This window comes from Ruditapes philippinarum, unplaced genomic scaffold (assembly GCF_026571515.1).
Source record: "Ruditapes philippinarum isolate M1 unplaced genomic scaffold, ASM2657151v2 ctg1143_1_1_1_1, whole genome shotgun sequence".
NCBI lineage: Eukaryota > Metazoa > Mollusca > Bivalvia > Venerida > Veneridae > Ruditapes > Ruditapes philippinarum.
This window is the reverse complement of record NW_026861161.1, coordinates 43,132-68,703: the sequence shown is the minus strand read 5'-3', so window position 1 is coordinate 68,703 and position 25,572 is coordinate 43,132. Positions and strand designations below refer to the sequence as shown.

The 25,572-nt window shown below is 34.5% G+C and overlaps 1 protein-coding gene across 1 annotated transcript in view; it reads right to left on the bottom strand.

Annotated features, from left to right (window-relative positions):
* Positions 1-5,438: 5,438 nt before the first annotated feature.
* Positions 5,439-25,572, bottom strand: part of LOC132714728 (methylcrotonoyl-CoA carboxylase subunit alpha, mitochondrial-like) — a 54,575-nt gene continuing 34,441 nt past the window's right edge. The window contains exons 10-16 of the mRNA XM_060697647.1: positions 24,885-25,068; positions 24,496-24,605; positions 20,269-20,482; positions 19,557-19,643; positions 16,930-17,117; positions 10,984-11,163; positions 5,439-8,920 (exon numbers count right to left, since the gene is read on the bottom strand). Coding sequence (XP_060553630.1) covers positions 8,777-8,920; positions 10,984-11,163; positions 16,930-17,117; positions 19,557-19,643; positions 20,269-20,482; positions 24,496-24,605; positions 24,885-25,068 — 1,107 coding nt within the window. The 3' untranslated portion in view covers positions 5,439-8,776. The remainder of the gene's footprint in view (positions 8,921-10,983; positions 11,164-16,929; positions 17,118-19,556; positions 19,644-20,268; positions 20,483-24,495; positions 24,606-24,884; positions 25,069-25,572) is intronic.

The following is a 25,572-nucleotide window of genomic DNA, read 5'->3' as shown; positions in this document are numbered from 1 at the left end:
GGAGTTTTCGAGTTATGCTCCGGACATGGAAAAGTAACAAAGGGCAATAGAGTTATGGTTCTTGTGCACTGCACTCTTAATGTGCTTGACCATTGTATGAAGTTATATTGAATTTAAACCATTAGTCTTCAAGTTATGCTCAGGACAATACAAATGCAACGAACCGCTGGACCGACCGACCGACCACCATATGACTCCTATATACCAACCCAAACTTTGTTCAGGGATATATACTGTTTAAACTGTTCAGAAATGTTGCTACGGGATTAAGTTGAACCCAAAGTGAGCGTATGAATGAAAACTAATGTTCTGAAAAATTGCAGTATTTAAGAAAACAACGATAAAATGTACATTTTCAATGGATGCTGGTGTGCAGTATGTACATTCAAAAAGTGTGCACATGTACTTCAATGTGCTCATGTAATTTACTCGACCTGTAATTTTATTTAAACCTTTACATCAAAATACTTCTACATCTAAATGTCGTATATGCACGCTCAATTTACTTTAAATGTGATTGTTTCTATCAGATAGATTAATTCAGACAGTAAATTGTGTGTTAAAAGAGAAAATAATGGCATCATCAACTATTTAGTGTGATTATATAATTGATCAAAAAGTCAAATGAATAGGAAAATACAGTCAATGAACTGGACATTAAAAAATCTAATTTATAACCAAAACATAATGAATGCCAATGCGTCATTAAAGAGATAACATATAAGTAATAGATATACCATTGCTGCGTTGACGATTTCTGGGTTTGCGTAAATTATACCATAATCACGTGACCTTTCTTATGCCTTAACCTCACGAGACGAAGTCGAGTGATCGCCAACGCACCAATGGTGTATCTGTTTTAACCTATAGCTCCGCCCAGAAACACTTACTCCTTCGATCTTCAAAACTGAAAATTATACCATAGTCTGGGTATGGTATAATTTACGGTTATTGGAAATTATACTTGGAAGAATTTTACATAAGAAGCGCTGAAGAGCTATAGGTTAAACATGTATATACTTGTTATTCTACAAAAGCGTTCCAAATCAGTCACCATAGATTAGTCACATGATTATACTTTACACAATGACAATTGAAATGAATAAAATACTCGCCATATATTTGATGATGTTAATGAATCATTTATTTATACCGATGTAAATATAGTCAGATTTACAATAAATATAACCCATAACTTTGATTGACGGTAACAGAGATCCGCAGGATGAAATTGTTTACCAGTACATGTACATAAGTAACTCTAAGAATAAGAATAAACGAACCATATTGGGACGCCGAGATAAGCCAATTATGGCTTGCTATGATGCTTTGGCATTGTCAGAAAATGAATTTCTTAAATGTAACAGTTTCTAGGTGGACGTACGTAACGTTAAAAGTACTGAACTGTGCTCTGATAAATTCAAAGTGGCTTACTTCCGTGGGTAAACTATCACAAGAATCAGTCTGGTTCCGTCCGTGAGGACGATCAGATATCACTATATGTAAACCAACTGTATCATCATCCGGATATGCTCTCCGGATTTCATATATTGATAAAGCAAAAATAAGTTTTTGCACTAATTGATGTTTTCCATTTGTTTATTGAATTTAATCAACAAAATTGGTAATTTATTAATAAATTAACTCAATACCATCTTTTTTTCGTTCTACAATTTAGAGGGTCGCGTTACAAATCTGAATATGTTTTAATGTATTACCTTCTACAAATAAAGTAATGAATGAGTCACCTAAATCAAATGAAAGAGTCACTTAAACTGATAATTTGTAAAGTAGCCTGTGATCTAGATTATTTACTAAATTCTCTGAACTAAGTTAGCCAGTTTTACACTTAAAATTGAGTGTAGACATTATAAAAAATATGTGGAATTGTACAGTAAAAGTACTTACTATGGCAAAACAGATTTAGGATAAGTTTGTGAAATGATGAAAAATCCCACAACTCCATCGAAAACCTGTCCCCTTGAATACACGTATGATTATGTATGTTTTTTGTGGCTGTTGTTGTTAACTTGATTTTGCTGGCCCCATGCTGAATGTGCCAACATAATTTGTTAGAATATATACTCTGGTCACGCAGGTGCTTTTAGTAGATTACTCTTAGTCAGTGTAGAGGCCGATTCAGGTATCTGCGTAATATTGAGTAAATTAAGGAAAGAGACACAAAGTAGATATACTGGTGACTTAGAAATAGTCCCCTTGAATGTGATATTTTATTCGTAAATATAAATATGTCGAGGCAATTTGGTGGTGGTGGTACTTTTACTACTTTACCCTCTGTATCACTGCAGTAAGTTACATTGAATTTACCAGTGCATAGTTCAATCACCGCATTATTTCTGGGCAAGTTATCAAGCACTTTTACTCGTACCAGTTACTTTCATTTTCGCAAAGAACTAGTTACTTCTGTACATGCCAGAGCAGAGGTACAGTGCCAATGACCAAAGAAAGGATCCCATGATAAATAACAACGAAAGTGACCTATGCCGCACGAGTCGTCCTTTTTACAGAAGAGCATTCTACCTATACCGCTAACCATACTGCGCTTGATGATGTTGATCAGATATATGCTTCATGAGGGTCCATACGCCCTTACAGCACTAAATACTGCTTTCGCTGTCAAGTACGGTGCCAAAAATATGTCACTGTACGGCGGTCGTCAATAAGAACCTAAATATACAGTAACCCGAGACAATATGAAAAGGAGGTACCTCTTTTAAAGGCTGTTGGTGCTGCCTCTCAAACCGTCACTCTCTGTGCTATGGGCTCACGCACCTAAGTATACGTTCCTCGTCGTCCCCGTCTACTTTTTAGGGCCACTCCCCTTGCCATTATTCAGAACATCGGTGGCTGATCCGAATGTCAAGTTCTGGTTTTTGTTTATTTTTTTGCCATCCCGAGTTCTTCAAATCTTCTACGGATGCCCTGTACCTCCTCTGTGACGTGCACACTCCGAGAGAAGGGATTGTGCTTGAGGCATGTATGTATTATTTTATGCTTAATGAGGGTCCATCCGCCCTTTTGGGCACAAAATGCAGCTTTCGCTGTCGAGTACGGACCCCGGACATGTCACCAGTCATGCCCTTAAAGAATTAATTTTGAAGCACAAAGTGGTGATAATTTACCTCCATCGATTTCCACGGAGTATTAGCCAAAGATATGAATTTTGAGCCAAAAGTAGGTCACCGTAAGGCGGTCAATGAGAACCTAAACTGAGACAATATGAAAGTGTAGCCCTGAAAAGGGCTGTTGGTGCCAGCAAAAGGCCTGCCGTTCAAGCCGTCTAACCGTGCTAAGGGCTCACGCACCTAGCACACCATCCTCGTCGACCCAAGAGCCTACTTTGTAGGACCACTCCCCACGGCTTTAGTTAGGACATCGGCGGGTCCGGCAGCTGGTCCGCAGCACAAGTTCAGATCTTTTATCGCCGTTCCCAGTCTTCAAATCTTCTGCCGATGCCCCGTGTCTTCTCTACGACGTACACGTACCGAGGAGAAGAGAGAAGCTTGAGGCAATTTGATTCAAGCGTGAGTAAATTAGTCTAAGATAACAGCCAGTAGATCAACTGATAAATTAAGGTTTTATCAATATAAATGTATTTTCAGCAAGTGCCTTATGATACATGTATAAAAGATTGCAACAAGCATTTCTAAATCCTCTCTTTTAAAGGTTTTACAAAATGTATATTATACACATTATCAGGGCATTTTTCACTTCAAGGACAATTTCAATCATCATACAATCCCCCGCCCCCTAGCACTACGTTTATATAAACTTTTTTTCTTCTTTCACTTTTGGAAAAATAACATGTTATCCCCACACACACACTTAAGGGAAGGACCCCTTCTCCTGCCTGTGAAAAAGAGCCCGGTTTGAGCCGGGTGATGCTCCCCGAATAGGTTTTGGACACAGGAAAGTACACCTCTTGTAGTTTCAGAGTTATGTCCGTGGAAAAAGTTCAAAGTGCAATAATTCCAAAATTAGGCAAGGCAGAGTTACAGTTCTTTGCACTGCACTTCTAATCAATGTGATCTATCAACCTACAAAGTTTCTTGATGATATCTCTTATGATTTCCAAATTATGTCCTGGACAATTCAAAAAGTAAAAATAAACAAAGGGCAATAACTCCAAAATTAGGCAAGGCAGAGTTATGATTCTTGTGCACTGCACATCTACCCATTGAGATTTATCTACCTACAGAGTTTCATGTTGATCTATGTCCTGGACAAGATTTTTCTAAAAGGAGAGGTAATTCAAAAACAGGGCTAAATAGAGTCATGGTTCTTTTGCATTGCACTTCTACCCATGAGATCTATCTTCCTAAGTTTTATGTTGATATCTCTTATAGTTTTAGAGTTATGCCCCGGACAAGATTTTTTCTATAAGGGGAGATAATTCAAAAACCAGGCAAAATAGAGTTATGGTTCTTTGACACTGCACTCCCCCTCAATGCCCTCTACCACTGTATGAAGTTTCAACAAATTATCTCCAAGGGTTTTCAAGTTATGTTCCAGACAAAGTTCAAGTTCAAAGTATTAAAATAAACAAAGGGCAATAACTCCAAAATTAGGACAAAAAGAGTTATTTTTTTCTTATGCACTGCACATCTACGCATTGAGATCTATTCACCTACAAAGTTTCATGTTGATATCTCTTATAGTTTTAGAGTTATGCCCCGGACAAGATTTTTCTATAAGGGGAGATAATTCAAAAAACCAGGCAAAATAGAGTTATGGTTCTTTGACACTGCACTCCCCTCGATGCCCTCTACCACTGTATGAAGTTTCAACAAATTATCTCCAAGGGTTTTCCAAGTTATGTTCCGGACAAAGTTCAAAGTATAAAAATTAACAAAGGGCAATAACTCCAAAATTAGGATAAAAAGAGTTATTGTTCTTATGCACTGCACATCTACCCATTGAGATCTATTCACCTACAAAGTTTCATGTTGATATCTCTTATAGTTTTAGAGTTATGACCCGGACAAGATTTTTCTATAAGGGGAGATAATTCAAAAACCGGGCAAAATAGAGTTATGGTTCTTTGACACTGCACTCCCCCTCGATGCCCTCTACCACTGTATGAAGTTTCAACAAATTATCTCCAAGGGTTTTCAAGTTATGCTCCGGACAAGACAACGGACGGACGGACAGACGGACAAGGCGCCGACTATATGCTCCCCCGAAATTTTTCGGGGAGCATAAAAAAGTCCCAATTAAGCAGCAACATTCAAATAAGTATAAAGTTAAGGTTCCGAAAAAGTTAAGTATTTAACACCTTTGCATATCTGAATAGATGGATCCGTTCCTATTTTAGAACAATGATCGTACTTCAAAGAGTGTGTACACAGAGGTAGCTGATTTAATATTCCTCATAGTTATCATAAGACTTTGTAGCCATTTATAACATAATACAGATACTAATTAATATGTTTAATTTAATGCTCACAACTGTATACAATATGGGAGTATTGTCATCAATTCATTAAAAGACACGTCAAAATGACAGTTAATCCTATATATCTCAACATAATAAGCTGATCTAAACATAATCTATTAACAAACACACATCAATTTAATAAAAGTCATCAATAGGTGAGAGTTGACTTGTAAAAAGGTATCATAATTAACTTGTCATATAACATTGTAAGAGTACAGATGTGCAATACGATAAACCTTGCAAATATTATTTGATAATTCCAGTTTCATTCTAAAATGTTAAACTTCATACAACAGAAAAGTTATCTACCCAATGTCAATAAGAATATTAATTAATGCGTTTTCATTAAATGACACAACAATCCATTTTTAAGTATATTATTTAGGTTATATGGCCCAAAATGAACCACCATTTATACAGGAACATCAAATCTGCCAAAAATATTCATTATCAATTTATACAACAGCAAAATCTATTTATATGACGAAATAAGTTGATATGTTGACAACAACCATGTGTGTGTGTGTGTGTGTGTGTGTGTGTGTATATATATATATATATATAAACATCATGGTTATCCAATTAAAAATGAAATTACAAATGCACAGAACTATTAATAGCCACTGAAAAACTTGTCACTGTTTTATGGAGATATAATGGGAACCATGTTAAAATATTTCTATAGAAAAAATGGAAGTTCCATTTTCCAATGTCAAAAAACATACATACATTTTCCAATGTCAAAAAACATGCATATATTTTCATATCTATTGTTAATCCCACAAACAACCAAAACATGCATACATATCTATTGTTAAAAAACACACAAAATCTAAAAAAAAATGCCCTTACTAGTTTCATTAACAATACTGATCCATAATATTCTTCAAATTTATAATTAACATTTACAAGCACATATATTAACATAAGATATGTTGGGTTTACAAACATTAGAGTTGATAGCTCAACAGATGTATGCCTTCAGATCAGAAATCACATCTTTTTTAGGATAATATTTTATACATGTAGTACAAGAAATGTAAAATTATTCAAGCACATGTTTGACATTAATTTTAATGCAAATTACTTTATTTCTCATGACAATGTGATATTGATCATTTTTTTATCCATACACTAAGCCACTATATTACACTGTAGTTTATAACAAAATTTACCAATTCATTAAAATGTACACACATCTAGATTCATGCTGCTTTAATTAAGCTAATATCTAAATGATAATCATCACGGTTTCTTGGACTTATTCACAAATTCATTTATAAATAAGCTAGAAATGAAGTGTTGCCATTAAATATCAAGTGGTTCAAAGAATACACAAATTTCTTTTTAGTAAAACAACAAACAAGACCTGTCAATGGAGACAGCACACTCGACTAATTAAATACTGGACACCAAAAAGGAAGACAAAACTATGAAAAAAAAAATCAATTATGATATAAATATATTTTTGTATCAGCATCAAGCAAGCTCCACTCAAATGTTCAACATTTTTGCACCACATAATATGCATGTGACCATGTCACTAAATATTAAACAGTCACTAAAAATTAAACAGACATTTCTATGCTGTAATGGAAAAGACAACAATTTGAAACCTGAAGTCAATCCCTTCGGTAACAAAAATGATAAGAGCAAAAAAAAAAGTTTTGAAAGTAAAAAATTCTAAGATCATAGAGGAAATAACTCTTGAAATTAAGATGCTAGAGATATGAACCTTGTCAAACATGACGTAATGACAAAGAGCAATTATCTAAAGTCTAAAGTAGATATCATTTCTAATAACAAAGTTAATTTAATACTTCAGAAAAAATATAAAACTTTTCAAATTCGAGGATTGATCAAAACGTTCTTGGCCCGATGTACTTACGGTAGTCAGAGAACTCAACTGATCTTACTTTTCAATATAATAGCCCTCTACATCAATGCACTTTGCACACCTGTGCTCCAACTGGTTTAACCCTTCAAAATAGAACTCTCTATTTTGGCCCTCAAAGAACTCATTGACCGCCTGCATGACACCTTCATTGCTTCCAAAACATCTACCAGGAAGCTTGGTTTTCAGTTTCGGAAACAGGTAGGAGTCAAGGGGGGCCAAGTCTGCAGAATATGGGGGAAGAATTTCAAAGTCGCAGTCAGTTGCAGGAGCCATCGCAACTTGGGATGTGTGAGCTGGCACATTGTCGTGCAGGAGCAGAATGCCTTGAGTCAGTTTGCCCCTCCTTTTATGCGCGATTTTTTGATTCGTCTGGATAGTACGTACAGTTTATGGTATGACCTTGCTCAAGATAGTCAATCATGATTATCCCCTGACTATCCCAAAACATTGAAGCCATCATCTTCACTGCTGATGGTAGCCCTTCACACAAGGATCACTCCTGCCAAGTTTGGTTGAAATTGGAATAGTGTTGTGTTTTTTAAGTTCACTATAACACATGCACGCACGCAAGATCACACGCACGCAATGTCAATCTCATTTCGGTCTAAAGGTCAAACTCACTTTGAAGGTCTTTAAGGTAGTTGTGCTCAAGTATGAAGACAATCGATTCATAAATGATAAAGTTATAACTAATTATAGCAAAAATCCAGCAAATTTCAATATGACCTTCAAGTTGAAGTCTTGGTCATTGATGAGTAAAAGTCAAAAACAATTTTGTCTACTTAAAAGTCTTGTCCAAAGAATATTTGTGTTCAAGTATGAAGACAATTCTTTTATAAATAACAAAATTCTATCAATTTATCGAAAAAAATCTAGCAAAATTCAAACATTTCACCTTAAAGGTCATTAAGAGTGATGGCCAAGGTCATTCTGTGGTCTACTTCGTCTTGTTCAAAGGGTTTTTGTGTCCAAGTATGGAGACAATCCATTGAGAAATAAAAAATGATTACCAATGTTAAAGTTTGTGGCAACAGCAACATCACTATGACTGTGGCAATAGTTTTTATTTTCTTCGAAAAAGTTAAGCTAAAAATAACATGTTTTAAGGAAGTTCAGGGGGTGGGGGATAAATATGGAAATATTGCTTCCAGAGTTACGAACCTTGTTCGACAAAACATGGTTGATGACTAGGAACATATATTTGAAGTTGATACCGTAAGATATAGTAGAACATATTTTACAGCACAAAAACTTAAATCTGAAAACTGGACATGGATGCCAGGGTGAGTAGGACAGCTCTCCATAATCGTTGTATAGTCGGACTAAAAATCAATTTGTTCATGATATTTTACAATTTATCACAGAATCTTTCCAGTATAAACATGTTGTTTAATATCTTTATATTTCATGCTTCAGATGAATCAGTCTGTTTTACTGCTGTCATCTGATTGGTTAGCTGACTTGTTGTCCTGGAAATGTACAAGTGCCACACCCTTCTGTACTGTATCACCAACTTTATAAAATACTGATTCTACAATACCGGATTTAGGAGCTCTGATTACATACTGAAACAAACAATATAAATGTTCAAAGTCATAGTATCACAAATTTGACATAGAGGATATTTGTTTGTTTCAGTGTAAGATCGAAAAATATTTCACCGAGTGAACACCAGATGCAATATTTTCCACGAGTGGCGTAGCCACGAGTGAAAATATCATAGCTGGGGTTCACGAGTGAAATATTATTTGATCTTACATGTAAAACAAACAAATTTTCTGTTTATTTCATGATTTTTTTAACGATTTTTACACCATTTTACTGATTTTTGCCGCGTAACGTCATGCTCTTATCTTCATGACGTCATCAAATAATGACGTCACAATGTTGAAGCAAAATATAATTCCATGATTATTTTTAGATTTTAGATGTTTTTCAGCATGTGTAACGTTCGTAAATATTTACGAACTACAGTTATCACGTACAGTTATCACGTACATTTTTTATTATGATTGACTACATTTACGCTGAAAAAAAACATTCATTAATGATAAATATTTTATTTTTACGCCAAATATAGTTCGGCTACTGTGAAATTATATTTGGTAATCATTACTGTGAAATTACCAGAATATAATTAACCGTTATAATTCAGTAATCTACTGCAAAACATGTAATAAAATGCAATAATCAACATGTCATCAACAAGGGGGACCGACTCAAATAAACATTTGTTAAAATGCTGGTTTCCAGTAAAACTTAAATTGTCCATATAAAGGTGATTATGAATTCTATAATAAAACAGATATGTACTTTTTAGCTGGTGAATGTGATATGTACTGAAAAATTATTAGTTGATTTGCATAAAAACAGAAATCACAACCTTTGAAAATTTATCAAATGTGAGAGGGAAATTTTATTTTCATTGCATAATACAACTAAGGGGCCCCAGTTTTACTAACATTTCGTAATTTTTTTTGTAAGTAACTTTACACTTAATTTTATACCTACATAAAGGGCGCTTCGAAAACTTTTGTATGTTTTTTCTTAAACTTGTGTTAAAATAGTTCGTAACTTTTCATGGAGGTTTTTAGAATTCTCCAATAAGGAGCCGTTTCAGAAATATCTATCAAAATTAAGTGCCTTCCAATCGGAGGCAATCAAATCGGTGACAACAAAACATTCAAGAAAGCTAAACGTCATCTACGGACACCCAGAAATGTCACTGAGCAATTTGTAGTTTTTAAGCTCATACTGTACCATCGGCCATCCATCACACAGGTTTATTTTGATGTTTAATAATCTATTTATAGAGTGGTTAATTAACAAATTTTAAGTGTAACTTAATGGAAAATTTTATGAAATTCTTATTTTTAGTAACACACTTTTACATAAAAAAAAATTGACATAATTAAAAATTTATGCAAATCTTAAGCGTTAGTACGTAAGTAAAACGGACCCTTGGAGTTACTTTATGAAGTTTTCTGTGAATATTCAAGTCTCAGGACATGGCAAATATGATATTCACCTCTGCCTTTATATTCACATTGGGCTTTGGCCAATAGCCAAAAGGCTTAATATGAATAATAAATATTTTCCTTTTATTCTCTCAAATATCCAATGTACACAATTTAATACAACTTTATTACATGCTTTTCGGTGGTTTATAGAAATATATCAGTGAAATAAAACTGGTAATTTCAATGTTTGAAACAGTGAAATTACCACTTTGATAATTTCACCGTTTTGAATTTAAGCCCCTTACGTTGTTTCAGTGAAATACCAGCGTGCACAGTACTGGGTACCAACTTAATGACGTGACGTCGTAAATGACGTTACGTTGTATTATTATTTGGCGCGCTTTTCGTTCAGTATTAGGTTAATTATCTTTTTAAAACGTTTCTTTGCATATAATAAAAAGAAAATTTGTTTAGTTTAGTGTAAGATCGAAATATATTTCACCTTGTGAACACCAAAAGTTCATATTTCACTTGTGGCTGCGCCACTCGTGAAATATACCTTTTAGTGCTCACTCGGTGAAATATATTCCGATCTTACACTGAACTAAACAAATATCCTCTATATAATAATGATCATTAAGTTGTACATCAGAACTTTGATCACTTACCTCCATTTTCATAGCTATCATAATAACAAGTGGGTCTCCTTTCTCTACACTTGTACCTGGTGTGACAGTGACCTTTTCTATGACCCCTGGCATAGGTGATACAGCATCTCCCAGGCTACCACCTTCCCCAGTTGATAACATAAACTTTGGTATTGGTAACTTTAACTCGTGCTGTCCTTCCTGGTGAGATATAAAAAGTTACAAGTGATAAGACATTCACGTTGTCACAAACCCAAAATTTTCTTTTTTGTTTTCCCAAAATGAAAATACTCTATTACTGAAAAATCAGTTCTATAATTTGAAATAGTCATGACCTATTGTTATTGTAAAAAATATAGGTTGGTATGTCATTGCTATTTGATGAAGTTGAAAGATATCCAACTTATTACCAATAAAAGTTTATCTTATATATATAAATGCATTGACATTCAACTCAGTTACCCCAAACTCTACCAAATATAAAGGACCACCTGAGGTATGTTCTTCTCAAATATGAGACATTGGCAAAAAATAAGCTGTATAATAAAAAGTATAAACTAGAAATGTGTCCATAGGACACGGGTGCCCCCCACACTCCAATGCCTTGTCAATCTTATGACTCTAGGTCAAATATTTTTGGGCTACATGTGCCACAAAATGTAAACTAAAAATCTTTTCCTAAGTAAAGGGCAAGAATTTTACAAACACTGAATAAATCCACAACCAACCCCAAGGTGCATAAGTACACATGCTGACCAACATTCTTGTAAACTTTCAGGCCTACAGTTCAAATACTTTTTTGAGCTATGCATGAACAAGTTGAAAATTGCAAATTTATACCAAGTCAAGGGCAATTACTCTAACAAAGCTGAAAAAATCCACATGCAAACCCCCAGATGCATAACTTCACCGTGATGTTGATCACTATTTCTGTAAAGTTGGTTGATTCTATCTCAAGCACTCAAGGAACAAATAACAAAACATTATGGAATAGTTTTACTAAATCAAGGGCAATTACTCTAGAAATACTGGATAAATCTACAAGGGAAACCCTATGTGCACAACTAGACATGCTGACCAACATTCCTGTTAAGTTTCATGACTCTAGGTTAAATACTTTTTGCGCTATGCACAACACAAATTGAAAATTGCAAATTTTTACAAGGTCAAGGGCAATAACTCTGACAAAACAGAAAAAAAAATCAAAAGCGAAACTCAGGTGCACAACTACACATGCTGATCAACATTCCTAAAAAGTTTAATGACCCTAGGTCAAATATTTTTTGAGCTACGTGTGACTCAAGTTGAAAATTGCAAATTTTTACTAAGTCAAGGGCAACAACTCTACAAATACTTATGAAATCCACACGGAAATACCCAGGTGCACAACTACACATACTGGCAATATTCCTGTAAAGTTTCATGATTCTAGGTCAAATACTTTTTGAGCTATGTGCAACACAAAATGAGAACGGATGGACAGATGGATGAACAAGGGTAAATCTAAATGCCCCCCTAAAGCGGGGCACAAAAATCTATAATTAGGTGATCTTGACCTTGTGACTTCCAACACTGGACCAATCAAAGTATGTTCCTTCCAAATATAATAAACATCAGTCAATATAAATAAAGACTGTATAAGCAAATGTATAGAAGGGCGGATGAAATTTTCCTATTTTTAGCTCTGGCGGCCATTTTGTGCAGTGAAGCGGAACCTGCTGGAGGTGTGCACAACTAGGGATGGTACTGATCACTCCTGCAGTTTGGTTGAAATTCCACCAGTAGTTTGACCTTTGAAGGCTTGACAAAATTTTTCTATTTTTAGCTCTGGAGGCCATTTTGTGTAGCGAAGCAGAACATACCAGTGACGTGTACAACTAGGCATGGTACTGATCACTCCTGTTAAGTTTGGTTGAAATCACAACAGTAGTTTGACCTGTGAAGGCTGTACAAGCCTAATGCGGACGAACTGACAACCGAACAGACAGACGTCGAAGGCAAAAACAATATGTCCCCCAAAAACTTTAAGGGACATGATAAATGAAGGCTGTATGAGGAAAAGGGTAAAAATTTATTTTTAGCATTCGTAATCTTGACCCAACTGACCCATTTATTGATCCAAAGGTGGAAGATTTCTAAAGCTATGTTTCTACCAAATATAAAAGACATCTGTCAAAAGATAAAGGTTACACCTGTCACTTGTAAAAGAGTTACCAGAGCCACCGCCAGGTGGGGACCACACTCAACCTTTTCTTACTTCTAAGGTCAAACAAAGAAATGGCAGCAAAGAATACTCCTAGAAAACATATCGGTCTTGGAACAATTTTTACAATCCCAATTTCGTATTTGACCTTGACAGTCAAGGTCATTCAAAGGTCAAAGTCACGTTTGAATTAACCATCTTTTTTCAAAGAATAAACAAAATTCATAAATAAATAACAAAAATATGACAACATAAGTATATTCCAATAATTTGACTTTGATGGTAAAGGTCAATCTAAGGTCAAGGTCATATCAGAAAATTATGAAGCCATTAGTACAGAATATTCAACTTGCCACCACATAATATCCATTTTCAAAAGTGCTGAAAAGGGCAAAAATCTTGAAAAATATGGCAGCCAAAGTAATGTAACTTGCCAAGATCATTTATTTTGTATTGATTAGTAAGTGTGTAAATTATGTAGCCATTGGTACAGGTTGAACTTGGTGTCAAAAATAATGATCAGAGGGGCACCTGAGATCTTCTTCCTCCAGTAAAGCTGGAAAATTGCCATATGACTTTAACTTTGTTGGTGTGAAGTAATCCCACACCACCGCCTCCCCCTCCATTCACAAAATGGTTCCTTTCTGTTCATATTATAAATCTATACTGTGATGTGACACATGGGTTGGTTACCCATATAATACAAAATTGCACATCAACTGATTTGTTGCATTTTTTTTTTTAATCAAGTGAAATATGAAATGACATTTATACAATTGATTCTGTTTTTTTGCACCATGCATTATGTTTCAATGGGTACTCCATAAACAGTAAACATGGCATATTGGCATATTTAAAGAATGATTCTGATCAAAAATAGTTATCTGAAGTTAATGATCTACCGTTTCATTATGTTCTAATAGTTTTTCCTCAAAAATTATGGTTGCCTGTGGACATTTAATCTAGATTAAGCAAAACAAAGTGACTTTTAAAATGGATTAATATTAATTATATCCCTTAATTTTCCCGAACGTCCCTCAGAATTAAAAAATATTTAATTTACAGGCCCTCATGTCCTTAAACAATTTTGATCCAGAAGCAACACTGTATGATACCATTCCACAAGATTGCATCTGTGGACAAATGCTTTGCCACCGCATTAATACCACAGTAAATAGCAAAACATATTTCTGAAAACATAAAAAACATTTACAATTTAAAATCATCATAATATACATGGTGTGAATCATAATTTCCTTATATTGTGCTAAAATCCTTTCATAAATATCTCTGCAAAGCAAACATCTCTCTTGATATAGGTCATGATCTTAAGATTAACTCCCAGCTATTGAATCTTTTTATAGAATAATTGCATAACATGTACACATGTATAAAAGACATTCCTATATGAATTGCTTCCCTTTCATTATTTACCTATGATTTGAAGAAACCTCCTTGGACAGGGCCAATTTTGACCCAAAGCTATAATTAAAATCATCTTAATAGAATTTCACTAGACAATGTACGTTTCATGCTAAATATCAAGCTATAGCCCTTGTAGTTTTAAAAAAAAAAGAAATTTAACATTTTTACTATATACATGTAATCTCCAGACTGCCATCTACCCATATTACAAGTTTCATAAAAATATTTTCAGTACTTTTTGAGTTATCACTGGATCCAGTATATGTGTTAAATTTGCCATATTTTCAGGCTATTTGTTGCCATAGCAACCAGAATTTTCAACATAGTAAAGAAAAAAAAGATGTGCATAATCTCCATACTGCCATCTATCCATATATGAAGTTTCATAAAAATATTTTCAGTACTTTTTGCGTTATTGTGGGATCCAGTTTTGTGCACGGACGGACGTCCGGCCGAAATTGAATAAGGGGCCATTTCTTTTGTTATTTTCCATTGTTTAATAGAGGGCCAATGGCCCCTTATTCTATTGTTACGGAATGAACTCTATTGTTCTCTTTTGTTCTGTTTACAGTTAGATGGCCCCCTATCCCTATTCGGTAGTGCAGACTGACAGACAGACGGAGGGTAAACCTAAAGTCCCCTCCGGTTAAACCAGTAGGGGACTAATAAACAAGAGGGCCATGATGGCCCTGAAGTTGCTCACCTGTATATAGGCCCCGGGAGCGGGGCCAGTTTTAACCCCAGGGCTTTTATTTGAACAAACTTGGTAGACACCCATTAGAAGATGTTTCATGCTTAACATCTAAGGTCTAGCTGGTCAAGTTTTTTCTTTACACATATTGTTAAAAACAATGACACACCTGGGGCAGGGCCAATTTTGACCCAAGGGCTTTTATTTGAACATCTTTGTAGACACTTACTAGAAAATGTTTCATGCTTAATATCTAAACTCTAGCTATTCAGGTTTTTTCAAAGAAGATTTTTAAGTTTTTGCTATACACATATAAGAAAAATCAATGTCCCCCGGGGCGGGGCCAATTTTGACCCCAGGGCTTTTATTTGAACAAACTTTGTAGACACTCACTAGAAGATGCTTCGTGCTTAATATCTAAACTCTAGCTATTTGAGTTTTTTCAAAGAAGATTTTTTAAGTTTTTGTTATACATATACACATGTATAAGGAAAATGAATGACCCCCCGGGGCGGGTCCAATTTTGACCCCAGGGCTTTTATTTGAACAAACTTGGTAGACACTCACTAGAAGAGGTTTCATGCTTAGTATCTAAACTCTAGCTATTTGGTTTTTTTCAAAGAAGATTTTTTAAGTTGTGCTATACACATATCAGGAAAATCAATGACCCCGGGGTGGGGCCAATTTTAACCCCAGGACTCTTATTTGAACAAACTTGGTAGACATCCATTAGAACATGTTTCATGCTAAATATCTAAGCTCTAGCTCTTTGGGTTCTTTAAAAGAAGATTTTTCAAGTTTTAACTATATGCATTTAGGGAAAATCAATGACCCCTGGGGCCGGGCCAATTTTGACCCCAGGACTTTTATTTGAACAAACTTGGTAGACACTCATTAGAAGATGTTTCATGCTAAATATCTTAGCTCTAGCTCTTTGGGTTCTTTAAAAGAGGATTTTTCAAGTTTTTACTATATGCATATAGGGAAAATCAATGACCCCCTGGGGCGGGGTCAATTTTGACCCCAGGGCTTTTATTTGAACAAACTTGGTAGACACTCACTAGAAGATGTTTCATGCCAAATATCTAAGCTCTAGCTCTTTGGGTTTTTTAGAAGAAGATATTTAAAGTTTTTTCTTTTGGTTGCTATGGCAACCAGAGTTCTGCATGGAATTAAATTCTTTGAACAATTTTCAAAGGTGACCACCAAAGGAACATTCCTGTGAAGTTTGGATGAAATCGGCTTAGTGGTTTATAAGGAGATGTCATTTAAAGTAAAAGTTTACGGACGCCGGCCGGACGCCGGCCGGACGCCGGACGAAAAGTGATCACAAAAGCTCACCCTGTCACTTTGTGACAGGTGAGCTAAAAAAATAATATCTTATTATTCCTTTAGGTTGTCATGGCAACCAGATTTCAGCATGAAATCAAATTCTTTGAACAATTCTGGAAGCCCTTCACCCAAGGAAAAATCCTGGGATGGTATTTGGTTGAAATTGGACTAGTAGTTTTTAACAAGAAGATTTTTAATTTATTCAATATACATGTACATGTTTGATCTACATAACCCACATACATGCACACACACAAAGGTAAATTGCTATATGCGGTGGCATAAAAATATAACATAAGATAAATAAATATCTTACAGCAGTGAAAAGATGAAGTGAGTTTCCAACTGTTACAATAGAAGCTTGTGTTTTGACACCATCTATGATAGTAATGATGTTGGTTTTATCCCCTGACTGTTCTATATTAGCTAATACTGTGTAACTCTGACCAGCAAAGTTAACAATGTATGAACCATCTAAGTTTGTTACTACTTCCATTTTCAGTTCTGAAACAGTGAAAACAAACTATCAGTGAAACAGTTATAACAAATTATCATTGAAACAAAGTATCAGTGAAACATGTACAACCAAGTATCATTGAAACAAGTACAACCGACTATCAGTGAAACAGTTATTACAAACTATCAGTGAAACAGTTACAACAAAAAGTGAAATAGTTACAACTGACTATCAATGAAAAAGTAACAACCGACTATCAATGAAACAGTTTCAGCAAAGTATCAGTGAAACAGTTACAACTAACTATCAATGAAACAGTTACAACAAACTATCAATGAAACAGTTTCAGCAAAGTATCAGTGAAACAGTTACAACTAACTATCAATGAAACAGTTACAACCGACTATCAATGAAACAGTTACAGCAAAGTATCAGTGAAACAGTTACAACTAACTATCAATGAAACAGTTACAACCGACTATCAATGAAACAGTTATAACAAACTATCAATGAAACAGTTTCAGCGATGTATCAGTGAAACAGTTACAACAAAGTATCAGTGAAACAGTTACAACAAACTATCAGTGAAACAGTTATAACAAACTATCAGTGAAACAGTTACAACAAACTATCAGTGAAACAGTTACAACAATCTATCAGTGAAACAGTTATGACAAAAACAGTTACAACAAACTATCAGTGAAACAGTTACAACAATCTATCAGTGAAACAGTTATGACAAAAACAGTTACAACAAACTATCAGTGAAACAGTTACAACAATCTATCAGTGAAACAGTTATGACAAAAACAGTTACAACAAACTATCAGTGAAACAGTTACAACAAACTATCAGTGAAACAGTTACAACAAACTATCAGTGAAACAGTTACAACAAACTATCAGTGAAACAGTTACAACAAACTATCAGTGAAACAGTTACAACAAACTATCAGTGAAACAGTTACAACCGACTATCAGTGAAACAGTTACAACAAACTATCAGTGAAACAGTTACAACAAACTATCAGTGAAACAGTTATAACAAACTATCAGTGAAACAGTTACAACCGACTATCAGTGAAACAGTTACAACAAACTATCAGTGAAACAGTTACAACAAACTATCAGTGAAACAGTTACAACAAACTATCAGTGAAACAGTTACAACAAACTATCAGTGAAACAGTTACAACCGACTATCAGTGAAACAGTTACAACAAACTATCAGTGAAACAGTTACAACAAACTATCAGTGAAACAGTTTTACAAACAAACTATCAGTGAAACAGTTACAACAAACTATCAGTGAAACAGTTACAACAAACTATCAGTGAAACAGTTACAACAAACTATCAGTGAAACAGTTACAACAAACTATCAGTGAAAAACAGTTACAAACAAACTATCAGTGAAAACAGTTACAACAAACTATCAGTGAAACAGTTAACAACAAAACTAGTGAAACAGTTTACAACAAACTTCTATCAGTGAAACAGTTACAACAATACTATCAGTGAAACACAGTTACAACAAAACTATCAGTGAAACAGTTACAACAAAAACTATCAGTGAAACAGTTTACGTAACAAAACTATCAGTGAAACAGTTTTACAACCGAAACTATCAGTGAAACAGTTATACAACAAACTATCAGTGAAACAGTTACAACAAACTATCAGTGAAAACAGTTACAACAAACTATCAGTGAAACAAGATGAAAACAAACTATCAGTGAAACAGTTACAAACTATCAGTGAAACAGTGAAAGCAGTTACAACAAACTATCAGTGAAAACAGTTACAACAAACTATCAGTGAAACAGTTACAACAATATCAGACTACAACAAAACTATCAGTGAAAGCAGTTTACAACAAACTATCAGTGAAACAGTTACAACAACACTCATCCCAGTGAAACAGTTACAACAAACTATCAGTGAAACAGTTACAACAAACTATCTGTGAAACAGTTATAACAAATTATCAGTGAAACAGTTACAACCAACTACCAGTGAAACAGTTACAACAAACTATCTGTGAAACAGTTATAACAAACTATCAGTGAAACAGTTACAACAAACTATCTGTGAAACAGTTATAACAAACTATCAGTGAAACAGTTACAACCGACTACCAGTGAAACAGTTACAACAAACTACCAGTGAAACAGTTACAACAAACTATCAGTGAAACAGTTATAACAAACTATCAGTGTAACAAATACAACAAATTTGTACATCATACATGTGTTTGCTCAAGCTGCATAACTTTATATGACAACCAATTTAAAAAATCAAGTTTAAATAAAAAAAAGATATAAAATGTTTATAAGCAGTTATTTAAATATGATACATGTATTTTCCTTGATGTATTTTGACAAATTTTATATGTAATTCAAACTGATATAAAGTGCCATAGCATATCTTTGTTTGTACAAATGATAAAATCTTTACAAATAGCAGGAACATAAAACAAAAGATATACCTTTTTCTCCATCTAGTAAATTAATCCATCTAGTTGGATTCTGATTTATTCTCATTGATGAACACATGGAAAATGGTGAAAATGGATCTAGGTAATGTAAAATATATAACATTGTTAATTACTATATAGAAAATGTACTGAACTTTCAAGTAAATAATTTTTTATCCACATTACTCTCATAGTTAGTTTAAACATATAAAATTTACATGTAACTATCATGCAATGAAATACAGAAAGACACTGACATTTTGTGTCAATCAAGTTGTTTTAGTACTGACTCCTAGTCTGGTGATTGACCAATAATTCATAATGAAAAATATCTAGGTTGAAATACAAAAACTAGCTAATACATTTCTTTTACAAAACTGACCATTACCAATACATTCTAAATATTTATAAAAATGTCCAGTCAATTTACATGCATAATGTCAATTTAAATTAAAGCCAAATTAGCTCAAGAAAGTCATTTTCTTTCAGAAGATATTAAATATTTAATACTGGTAATTAAAAATTGTTCTAAATTGTATGCTAGATGAGTTGATGTTTATTACACATTTTCTGTCCTGTTTTCATTCAGTTTCACTAAATTCTATCTTCTTCAAAACATTATTTAGAATGGCCATTTGGCTCTTAATGGAACAATCATTATTGCTCACCCTTTTGGCTGCTACTAAGAATTGTAATGTATACTAAAAGCTGACAGTTACAATACCTTGAGTATTTTTGGCTTCTTTTTCAATTTTCTGTGATTGCTGAATCACCATAGCAACTGCTGCCTGGCAGACAGCTGTTGTGCTGGTAACATGTTCCGGAAACAGATCCTGTGAGAACTGTGGGATGAAATCAGTATGCACATTTCCTTTCATAAACTCTGGATGTTTAGCCAGATCTGTTAAAAACTGTATATTTGTGTTCAATCCTAGAACCTGTAAATGAAATCTTTTAAAATAATCTGCTGCTGTAACATCATTCAACTGTTATCTGTAAAGAAAACATCCTTCCATCTGAGTGTGAAAACAGAAGGGGAAAAATGGTTTAGTGGTTCAGAAGTCTGATAGCATGTGGTTGAGCCCTATGTACTCCTAGAAAATATAACAGTCTTGAACAAATTATAATTCAACTTTCATATTGCCATTACGGTCGATCATCATTGTCAGTTTTGTAAAGAATGAACTAAATTCATAAATAAATATCGTAAGTATGACAATTTAGGCCAATTTTAACAAATTTTTTTAAGGTCAAGGTCATGGTCATATCAGAATAATTGCACATGCCAGTTTTGTTGTATGTTTTTTTTTTGCCCAAGTATAAATCAAATCCATAAAAAAAAATCATTACAATTTAAGCAAATTTCAATAAATTTAGGGTCAAGGTCATATCAGAGGAATTCAACTGGTTGGTTTTGTTATGAGGTTTCTTTTGTCTAAGTTTAAATCAAATCTGGTAAGAAACTAGAGCTAACACTAAGTGATTAATACCCCCACCAGCAACATTGACTTTTTGAGCCCAACCTCAAATTTTATCTTCAGACCACTTATTTTTCTCGAACACTTACAACAACTATCAAATAGTTAGATAGTACATTTATATAGAGAACACTTCTCAAAAACCAGAATTTCAAGGAATGAGAGTTAACAGAAAAAAACATAGAAACATAATCTCTGTCTTACATACTAATAGTTGTAAGTCCTTAAATTTACATTTTTTCCATGTCTGAGAAGATAAACAGGAGGGCTATGATAGCCCTGAGTCGCTCATCAGAAACAACTGCTTTTCAGTGTTGGAAATCATCCATTGTCAATATTTTCTTATATTAAATTTGAGCATAGAATATGTTTAAACAATAATTTGAAGAAATGCCATGACCTGGGGCATTTAAGATTTAGCTTAAACTGGGCCAATCAAATTAATATGAGCAAACTTGATAAAAGACTACTTAAGAATGCTACAAAGTTTGGTGATCATCTATCAATTATTTCAATAGGAAATGATGTTCAAAGGTTTTTTCTATTTTTAGCTTTAGTGGCCCCCAAAAGGGGCAAATCAAATTAATATGAGCAAACTTGATCATTGATGCCAGCACTATTAAGTGTTCAGAATTGAGTGCCACTCAAGCCAGTGCTAGGGGGCATGAGGGATGTTGCACTTATTCATTATCCCTCATGTACAGACTCAATCAAACCGAGTCTCCAATTCTTTCGTAATTTTGTTGTGATTAATGCTTCCGAGGGATCACTTTGTTTCCAGATTTTTATACATCACAACAGCAGGTGTCAAGTGCTGTGTGGCAGCTGTAAAAAGTTGCCCCGTACTTCACTTCAGTGTTGTTATATTTTTCTGGTCCTTTGGGATCATTGATGCCAGCACTATTAAGTGTTGAGAATTGAGTACGCTCAAGCCGGTGCTAGGGGGCGTGAGGGATGTTGCACTTATTCATTATCCCTCATGTACAGACTCAATCAAACCGAGTCTGCAATTCTTACGTAATTTTGTTGTGATTAATGCTTCCGAGGGATCACTTTGTTTCCAGATTTTGATAAAAGACTACCCAAGAATGCTACGGACCAAGTTTGGTGATCATCCATCAGATAGTTCTGTAGAAGAAGATGTCTAAAGGTTTTTCTTTTTTTAGCTATAGAGACCCCTAAAAGAGGCCAATCAAATTAATATGAGCAAACTTTGATAAACAAGAGGGCCATGATGGCCCTGAGGTCGCTCACCTGTATATAGCCCCCCCCCCCCCCCACACACCACACACCACCACTCATAAAGAAGATGTTTCATGTAAAATCTAAGCTCTAAGCTCATTGGGCTTTTTTAAAGAGAAGATTTTTTTTTTTAAGTTTTTTACTTTACACATATAGTTTTAAAAAACAATGACACCCCTGGGCGGGGCCAGTTTTGACCCCAGGGCTTTTATTTGAACCCAAACTTTGTAGACACTTACTAGAAGATGGTTCATGCTTTAGATACTAAACTCTAAGCTATTTGGGTTTTTTTCAAAGAAGATTTTAAGTTTTTGCTATTACACATATAAGGAAAATCAATGACCCCCTGGGGTGGGCCCAATTTTGACCCCAGGGACTTTTATATTGGTAGACACCTATTAGAACATGTTTGATGCTAAATATCTTAGCTCTAGCTCTTTTGAGTTTTTAAAAGAAGATTTTTTAAGTTTTTTTACTATATGCATATAGGGAAAATCAATGACCCCCTGGGGTGGGCCCCAATTTTGACCCCAGGGCTTTTTTTTGAACAAACTTGGTAGACAACCATAAGAAGATTTTCAATTCTAAACATCTAAGCTCTTCATTGGGCTTTTTAAAAGAAGATTTTTTAAGTTTTTTACTATACACATATAGTTAAAAAACAATGACAACCCCTGGGGCGGGGCCAGTTTTGACCCCAGGGCTTTTATTTGAACAAACTTTGTAGACACTTACTAGAAGATGTTTCATGCTTAATATCTAAACTCTAGCTATTTGGGTTTTTTCAAAGAAGATATTAAGTTTTTGCTATACACATATAAGGAAAATCAATGACCCCCGGGGCGGGGCCAATTTTGACCCCAGGGCTTTTATTTGAACAAACTTGGTAGACACTCATTAGAACATGTTTCATGCTAAATATCTTAGCTCTAGCTCTTTGAGTTCTTTAAAAGAAGATTTTTTAAGTTTTTACTATATGCATATAGGGAAAATCAATGACCCCCTGGGGCGGGGCCAATTTTGACCCCAGGGCTTTTATTTGAACAAACTTGGTAGACACTCACTAGAAGATGTTTCATGCCAAATATCTAAGCTCTAGCTCTTAGGGTTTTTTTAAAAGAAGATATTTATAGTTTTTTCTTTCGGTTGCCATGGCAACCAGAGTTCTGCATGGAATTAAATTCTTTGAACAATTTTTAAAGGTGAGCACCAAAGGAACATTCCTGTGAAGTTTGGATGAAATTGGCCTAGTGGTTTATGAGGAGATGTCATTTAAAGTAAAAGTTTACGGACGACAGACGGACGACGGACGGACGACCGACGGACGCCGGACGAAAAGCGATCACAAAAGCTCACCCTGTCACTTTGTGACAGGTGAGCTAAAAACTACTTGACAAAGTTTGATGATCATCCATCAATAGACATTTAAAGGTTTAAATGACATGAGCAAATTCAAGTGTGACTGTCACAAGGATGCTACAGACCAAATTTGAAGTAAATCTGCCCAGCAGTTTCAGAGAAGAAGACTTGTTGACATGACAAAGGACGCCGGAGCATCCCCCTTTGATACTAATGGCTCACCCTGAACCTTTGGTTCTGGTGAGCTGAAAAGCATATTAACAAAGTAAATAACAATATAAACTCACCTTTTCAAACTTATATCAAAGATAGGAACATTAGTTGATGTATTTTTCGGCTTTAAGGAGCAAGACAGGCTATAATTACTGTCTGGCTGGCAGACACCACTTACATTAGCATGCATCCTCATAGCTAAATAATTCAGTGTTACTTCTACAACCAACAACGATTCCCAACAAATGTCTACTTGTGCACCAAAAAACAAACCTGCACATCAATGCCGTCTGAAAATGCTCTATGCTGACTGTAGTTCAATTTTTGTATTTTGATACAGAAATTCCTTTAATTTCAATAGATTGCTCAAAGCAGGGTAGATCCATCAAATCAGCAGGCTCAATGTAAATTAGTATGCACTTATTTGTAACAGTATACAAACTCTGCAAAATATACTTTACTAGTCTAACTTTTGGAGACAAATGTAGATTAGAGATATATTTTGGTACAAATGTCTGGTTACTACCATTTCTATCTATATGAGGTTGCTATCACTTATGTTTGAAATAATGCATCAAGTCTGCGTCCTCCACTAAAGCTTGAAGTGCATCACATAACCTTAACAATTTTGTTGTGACTTAAAATGATATTGTACTGACCTGGTACTGTGTAAGTGCTGAGCGACATCTTCGTAGAGCTGACTCGCGATCCTCTGACCATACTATCAACTTGGCTATCATAGGGTCATAGTGTACTGACACCTCATCTCCTATAACACACCAGTATATTACATGAAACAATGATCAATGGCATGCTTATTATATATCCCTGACACAAAAATACACACATTGATATCTACTCACAATCTATTATAATACAATGTGTATTAAGTTTCAACAAAACCTATTAAATTTTAACTATTTGCTAGTTTTTCTCAATCACTTCTGAAATCTATTACATAGATATATATTTTACACGAACCACATGTGTTCTACCACCTAATAAAATCTAAAATTTTAAAATGTAATGATCAATAAAGAATTTATACCTTGCCTCACCCCTGTGTCTATCCTTGTGTTCCTGTCACACTGTGGGGGTGACAGGTGTAATAAGGGTCCAGCCCCTGGCATAAAACTGTTGTTTGGATCTTCAGCATATATACGTGCCTCGAAAGCATGTCCATTCAACTTAATATCACTCTGTATTACAGGTAATGGTTCTCCAGCTGCAACCTGAGAAAATAATTAAACAATAGTCACATGTTCAGTTACACATATTACATGTTATTATTACGAGTACTGTTTGTCTGTGTCTGTCATGTTTTATTATTGTTTGTCTGTGTCTGTCATGATTTATTACTGTTTGTGTGTGTCTGTCATGTTTTATTATTGTTTGTGTGTGTCTGTCATGTTTTATTATTGTTTGTCTATGTCTGTCATGTTTTATTATTGTTTGTCTATGTCTGTCATGATTTATTACTGTTTGTCTGTGTCTGTCATGTTTTATTATTGTTTGTCTGTGTCTGTCATGATTTATTATTGTTTGTCTATGTCTGTCATGATTTATTATTGTTTGTATGTGTCTGTCATGATTTATTATTGTTTGTCTATGTCTGTCATGTTTTATTATTGTTTGTGTGTGTCTGTCATGATTTATTATTGTTTGTCTGTGTCTGTCATGTTTTATAACTGTTTGTGTGTGTCTGTCATGTTTTATTATTGTTTGTCTATGACTGT